This window comes from Temnothorax americanus, unplaced genomic scaffold, assembly GCF_048541705.1.
Source record: "Temnothorax americanus isolate GAGA-0224 unplaced genomic scaffold, ASM4854170v1 Scaffold139, whole genome shotgun sequence".
NCBI lineage: Eukaryota > Metazoa > Arthropoda > Insecta > Hymenoptera > Formicidae > Temnothorax > Temnothorax americanus.
Genome location: NW_027509274.1, coordinates 244,859 through 252,345, shown reverse-complemented (window position 1 = coordinate 252,345; position 7,487 = coordinate 244,859). Strand labels below are relative to the sequence as shown.

General features: G+C 48.0%; 1 protein-coding gene across 1 annotated transcript; it reads left to right on the top strand.

Moving 5' to 3' along the window:
* Positions 1-6,506: 6,506 nt before the first annotated feature.
* Positions 6,507-7,247, top strand: LOC143894395 (uncharacterized; the record flags this gene model as incomplete). The annotated part of the gene is made up of 1 exon (XM_077400584.1): positions 6,507-7,247. A coding segment is annotated over one exon (741 nt), but the record flags the coding sequence as incomplete, so codon positions are not given.
* Between the last annotated feature and the right edge of the window lie 240 nt (positions 7,248-7,487).

The window sequence follows — 7,487 nt, the reverse complement described above, 5'->3', positions numbered from 1 at the left end:
CCTCTTTGCTTCTGGCTTCTCTCTCATTTTTATATCTCCTTGCCTCGTTTCTTTCTTTATATTCTCTGTCCTCTTCTCTTTTATTTGATCCGTCATCACTCTTTCTAACTTCTTTACTTTTTACCTCTTCTTTCCTCTTCCTCTTTTCCTTTTTATTTTCTTTCTCTTTCTCTCTACCTCTTTCCACCAGCTTTCTCCCCATCCTCCGTCGTTCCATCCTTCAACGTCACTTTCTTCTTCCTCATCTGCTGCCCTCTTCCTCCTTACCGCTCCGTCGCTGTATTCCCTCGCCTCCTCCGTTTCTCCTTCCCATCGTTCACTGCTCTCATCCGATCCTCTTTCCTCTGTCTCGTCCTGCCTCTCGCTCTTTTCGCTCTGCCTTTGTCGTTTCTCCAGCCTTTCTATTTGTCTTCTCATCTCTTTCATTTCTTTTTTTATTTCTTTGGTCTGTCGCTCTATTTTCTGTCCTACCTCCCTTATTTCCTTTATAACTTCTTTTATCCAGTCCATCTCTTCCGTCCTCTGCTCGGTCCTCGTCGTCCTCTCCTCTCCTGTCACTCTCGCTTATGTTTATCTCTTCTTCCGCGCTTTCCATCAGTGCGCCAACACCATCGCCTCTCCTTCAGGTCTGCCATCCCTGCCCGCTCCCAGCGCCGTCTCTTTTTCCGTCTTCGTGTAGGGTTGTGCGAGGTGGATAGTCAATTACGAGGCGAGATGTAACACAATAATCAGTCTTTAATATATCTTCTCTTTATAGGAGATGTGTCTCGTATCACGTACGAATCTTAACTCCGGCGCGAACTCTCTACTCTTCGGGGAGATGAGCGTGTGTTAGCTAGATAGGCAAAAGCGTTAGAAGTGTGGTTGGTGTAGACGGTGTAGCTAGTGAGATTCAGTGTTACCAATATCCCTACAGTACTCCCCCCTGAGTGAGGTGTTTGTTGAAGCAAAATAAATAATTATAAGTTAGTGTCTCTTTGGTAACTGGAATTGCACTTTTTTTCTTGCTCCTGGATATTGCCTTGGTCCCTCAGGTTGTCTTTGGTTGCTCGCTGGAGTTAGCTGCTGTGGTGCACTAGTAGATGGTTGACTACATGATGAACTGGCAGTCTGCTCCGGTTGATCTGCATCCATCATCTCCGCAGCTGCAAGATGAGCGGGTTTGAGGCGCTCGATGGACAGGTTGATTGGCTGTCCGTTGATGTCGACCTTGAAAAGTCGATCGTTGATCCTCTCGATAACGCGATGAGGACCTGAATAAGGGTTGTCGAGTGACTCTTTAGTTGTGCCCTCCTGTCGCAGGAAAACGTGCGTACAAGAGTACAAGTCCTTAAAGCAAAAGGTTTTCTTCCGACCATGATGCGCTGCTGGAGTCGGCTTCAGTGCTCGCATGTGTATGCGAAAATCTTCCAGAAAGAAGTTTGGATCGTTGGGTACCTCTTTATGTGTGAAGAATTCTCCGGGTATTCTTAACGTAGTCCCGTACAGATACTCAGCTGGTGAAGCTTTAATGTCTTCTTTGTAGCACGTCCTGAGACCAAGAAGTACAACAGGAAGTACCTTAGTCCATTTCTGTTTCTCGTGACATTTGATCGCTGTCTTCAGTGTGCGGTGCCAGCGTTCAATGAGTCCGTTTGAGGCTGGGTGGTAGGCTGTCGTGCGGATTCTGTTGCCTCCCACTAGTTGCAATAAGGCTGTGAATAGCCTGCTCTCGAACTCGGATCCCTGGTCGGTAGTTATTAACTTCGGTGAACCAAACCGAGAAATCCAGTGCGTAAAGAAAGCTTTGGCTATCGTTTCTGCTTGGTGGTTCGGAATAGGAATAGCTTCCGGCCACCTGGAGAATCTGTTTATCATTGTTAGACAATAAGTGTTGCCTTCGCTAGGAATCATCGGTCCGATTATGTCGATATGTACGTGGTCGAACCGTGAGTCCATATGCGGAAACGTTTCTGGTTGCAGGTGAACGTGGCATCCTATCTTCGCGCGTTGACACTGAATGCAGGTCTTGGCCCAATCTCTGATGTCCTTCCTCATTGATGGCCAGACATAGCGCTGTCCGATGATCTTCGTGGTAATCTTGCCACTGGGGTGATTCAGATGGTGAAAAGCGTCGAACACTTGCCGTCGAAACGCTTGCGGAACGAAAGGACGAATGTCGTGCGCTGAAACATTACAATACAGAGCTTGGTGGTCTGGACCAAATGTGAGCTTTTGAAACTTCAACGAAGTCTGGTTGTCTCTGAGTAACGAAGTCAGTTCCTCATCTTCACGTTGAGCCTTGGACAGATCTTCGAAGTTGATAACTGATGGAAGTCGAAGTGCGTCCACTCTGGAGAGTGTATCGGCTACAACATTCTGCTGCCCTTGGATGTATGTGATTTTTGTCGTGAATTGTCCGATTAAACTGAGCTGCCGGAGTTGTCTGGGAGAAGCCTTGTCTGACTTTTGCAGGAATGCATACGTCAGTGGCTTGTGATCCGTCCGAACTTCGATGTCTGCACATCCTTCGATCCACGGTCTATAGAATTTGATCGCTTGGTATATCGTGGTCAGCTCTCTATCATACGTGCTGTAGTTCATCTGGGCAGGTGTGAACTTCTTCGAGAAAAATCCCAGGGGTTGCCAACTGATGTCGTCGGTCGATTGTTCTAACACTGCCCCCATGGCGATGCCTGAAGCATCCGCTGTAATTCGCATTCTGGTGTTCGGCGCCGGATGCGCTAGCTGCGTTGCGTTGGCCAGATCTTGCTTTACTTTCTCGAAAGCTTCGATGGCCTCTGTTGTCCACTCTATTGATTGTTTGTCGTTCTTCTTGGAGTCTCTGAGATATGCATTCAACGGAGCTTGTGTGGCTGCGGCGTTCGGGATGCAACGATGGTAGAAGTTGACGGCTCCTAAGAATCTACGAAGCTCTTGCACTGTCTCGGGTCGTTTAAAGTCAAGGACACTCCTGACTTTGTCTGGCAACGGCACAGATCCTTTACTGGAGATCCTGTAGCCCAAGAAGTCTACTGACTCTGCTCCAAATACGCATTTATCCAGGTTGATCTGAAGTCCGTACTCCCTCAGTCGATTGAAGATGATCCTCAAGTGTCGTTTGTGCTCTTCGAGCGATGAAGAAGCGATAAGGAGGTCGTGTACGCAAAGACGAAATCGAGCCCTGCCACAACTTGGTTGATGAAGCGTTGAAAGGTTTGAACTGCGTTTCTCAGACCAAACGGCATTACTAGGAATTCAAACAATCCGAAGGGTGTAGTGACGGCTGTCTTCGGATGTCTTCGTCAGCTACCGGTATTTGATGATAGGCCCTGGTCAAATCGATGGTTGAAAAAATTGTCTTGCCATGTAAGATCGATGAGAAATCCTGCACGTGCGCGATTGGATATCTGTCGGGTCGCGTTAACGCGTTCATCCGACGATAATCGACGCACGGGCGCCAGCTGCCGTTTTTCTTCTTTACCATATGGAGGGGGCTGGCCCATTGGCTTTTCGAGGGTCGACAATACCCTAAATCTATCATGAACTGAAATTCCGCTTTTGCTGCTTTCAGTTTGTCCGGCGGAAGACGTCGTGGTCGCTCAAATACTGGCTGTCCAGACGTCTCTATGTGGTGCTTCACAGTGTGACTAGTTTTCGTGATGGCGGTGGACGGTTTCATGATTTCGGAGAATTCGGCGAGGATATCGGCTAACGGCGCAGTTTTATCGAAGCTGTAAACACTATGTAACGGTGTTCTGTCCGAAGTTGTTTTCACCGTCAATCCTGTTTCCGCGTCTTCCAGTGTCTTCGAACGAAGGTTCAGGGTGAGGTTATGCTTGAACAACACGTCTGCTCCTATAATTGCGTATGGTACTTGAGCGATAAGACAGACGCACCGAATTGGTCGACGGAGTCCAAGATCCAGCATCATCACGCGTTCGCCGTATGTCCTGATATGTGTTCCGTTTGCGGCATAGAGTGTGCCTTGAAAGTGGTTAACCGGGTCCCAAGGACGTGATGGAACTACCGAGACATCCGCTCCTGTGTCCACCAGGAAACGGAGTCCGGATATCTTATCCGTGACGAAAAGTCGGCAAGACGAGTCAGTGCCGTTCGTTGCCGCCGAAATCAACGACGGCTGACTTAGTTTCCCGTCGTTGGTTTGCTTTGCTTGTCGTCTGCATCCTTCGGCCACTCACACGGATCCGTGCACTTCCTTGCTTTTTTCCCGAAGCGCATGTGATAAAAACAAACTTTGGGTCCGCGTGATCGTCTATTTTACGCGTCCCTGGCGCCTGGGCGCGAGCGCGAACGCGGGCGCGAGCGCGAACCGGGCGCTGGTTTGCGGCGAGTCATCAAATTGCTCACTTGTTTCACTATTTCTGCAATCATGGGATCGGTCTCTGTTTTGTTCACGGCCGCTGCTTCATCGTTATCACTCACTTTTTTCATTGCCACGAGTTTACGGTTGTCACTGGTCGGCCGATGATCCATAATCTTGTCAGCTACAGCTGCCAATGCATTGAGATCTTCTGGTACTACCTGTAGCGTCATGCGCACGTCGTTGGGGAGATATTCCATGAAGAGTGTCTTCAGGTCTTCATCGTCGATCCTTCCGGGGCCGGCTAGCGATTGCATTTCCGCGAGTAATCTTGACGGTTTCTTCCCTTGTATAGTCAGACCGGATAGTAGCTTCCGCAACTCTTGACCTCGCGTCAGAGAATAATGCTCAATTAATAGCGATTTAAGCGTCTGATAGCGGTTTTCACGCGGGATCCCAATGATCGTGCTACTCATGCTTTCGTAAACTTCGTCATCCAGGCTGGATACGAGCGCTGTGAATTTCTCTGCTTCTGATGTGTTGAGATCTCGAAATTCATTTTCTGCGATTTCAAACCAAGCTCGCACGTTGGTACCGGCTTTGAATTTGCGTAAATTAATTTTGTACTCGCTGTGCCTTCGGTACATAAAGTTGTCTGCGTACGGTATGGGCGGCTGCATATATGGGAATCGCCACTCGGGTGGGACCTGCGAAGGCGTCATCCTCGACGTTGAAGTTTCCGCATCGTTTCCCTTTGGGGCGGTGTCACCAATATGGCCGTCTTGCTGGTTCTTCTTCGCGCCTTCGCTATCATTGCCGCCATTGCTGAATACGATGAGGCTGTTATCGCGTTGCCCGTCGCCCTCAGTCTGCTCGACTGGCTTGTTCTTTTGAGGAAAACGCACTACACTCATGTTTTTTTCGGGAACTTTCGACGGATTGTACGAAAATCCGGATCTCAAGAAGCGTTTATCGTCCATCTGCCGACACGCGGTTACGCACTTCCGTGCTCTTTTTCACGTGCTACTGTGTTTTTTACGCGCACTTGCACGATCCGAACGGCTTCGCGACGCGAACGAGTGTCCGATACGAGAAAATATGCGGCACGTATGACTGCACTGCAACCTCGGTACGGCGGATTGCGCAAAAACCGGCTCGCGATGCGCGAAGCCTCGAGAAGCTTCCACTTCCGCACAACGTTGCGAAGAAAACTCGCGTGTTTCGTTACGCGTCCCGATCGCGTTGGTATCGCGACGATATCACGTCGGGGTCACCATTTGTAGGGTTGTGCGAGGTGGATAGTCAATTACGAGGCGAGATGTAACACAATAATCAGTCTTTAATATATCTTCTCTTTACAAGAGATGTGTCTCGTATCACGTACGAATCTTAACTCTGGCGCGAACTCTCTACTCTTCGGGGAGATGAGCGTGTGTTAGCTAGATAGGCAAAAGCGTGAGAAGTGTGGTTGGTGTAGACGGTGTAGCTAGTGAGATTCAGTGTTACCAATAACCCTACATTCGCTCTGCGCGCGCGCCCTTTTGGCCCGTATCGCTCCTCTTCAGGCCTGCTAGCTCTGCTCGCTCGCAGCGCCGTCCTGTCTCTCCTCCCAGTCTCGTTCCGCGCGCGCGCCCATCGCTCAAACCTACACCGTTGCTGCGCCTCGACGCCCCACAGTAGTGCCAACCCGCTCTTTTGGAGGGGCCGGCTCCCCGCGCCGTCTCGGCCGCAGCCGGTGTTTCCGCGTCTTACGCCCTCTTCTCGCACCGTTTTCGACTTGCAATCGCGTTCTCGCCAGCACGCCTGCGCGACCCTCCGTCTCCATCGTTCTCATCCCCTCCTTCCGCTTTCTCCCTCAGCCCTAACATATTCGTCTCTTCCTTCTTGTGTCTTCTCGTTCTTGCTTCCCTGACTGTTCCGCACGTTCCCTTTAAGGGGTTATATGCACTTAGAATTTTCAAAAATTCGAATTTTTTTTATTGCATTTTCGTAATGTATATGTATTTAAGTATATACTCTGAAAATTTCAAGTCGATCCGACAAATATTCTCGAAGTTACACGCATATTTGTAAAGACGCCTCAGAGCGTTTAAAAGCAGGTAGCAGAGACTCGAGCAGCTGCCGCATAAACCTGAACACCGGTTTCTTTTGTTTGCCTTTTTATTGTATTCACACACCTTAAGTGCTAGTGTAGTAAAAAAAAAATGTGATAATTGTCGAAAAAAGTGGAAAAAAAAGACAAACAAAATCTCTTGGTGGAAAAGGCAAGCTTACAGCTAAACTGATCGATAAATTGACAGTTTATTATGGCTTAGCGATCAGAAGAAATTGTGATTCCGTAGAGAATATGTATAACGCAATATGGTCTACATATTACCATTATTGTTCAACGGACGAAAATCCTCAACACGAGAAGTGCCCGAACGGACCGGAGTCATGGTGCTCTTGGCAGCGAGCAGTAGCTGCGAATGAATTAGCTGCTTTTAAACACGATTACCAGCCATTTCCACAGGATGTTATTGAGGCTCTGTATCCGATCTATACAGATCTCAGCAATAAAAAATTGCTAGAAAGATGTGTCGGTGGTTTCACACAAAACTCCAATGAAAGTTATAATCAACTTATATGGAAAATCACCCCAAAAATCATTCCGGCTGGCTCAAGAATCGTAGAAATGGCTGCATACATCGCTGCCGGCATATTTAACGAAGGAACAGCTGCACTGTTGTACTATATGCATGCAATCGGACTTTTGCTTGGGCCCAATGCACACTCATATGCCGAAAAGGAGGATGCGGAGCGCGTCACGATCGCCGACCGAAGAGCGCAGGAGAACACGCGCGAGGGAAGAATGGTCCGCAGACAGCAGCAAAATGAACTTTTAGAAGCTGCCGAAAGATCAGAGGGCTTACTGTATGGGCCTGGAATAGACGACTCAATGTAAGTTAAAAAAAAATTTTTTTTACTACGTATAAAGTGCTCTTGAAACTTTAAACGCGTTTATCTCAAAACTGTGTTTTCAAAGTCGGTGACCAAGATTTCTCGGAAACGGCTGAATCGATCGGGCTGAAATTTTAACACAAGCTTTATAAATATATTTTTTAGTAATTAATCGAAGGATTTTACTCGTCGATAAATATTTTCCATTTTATAAACAATTTAAGGCCAAAATTTAGAGCAAAAA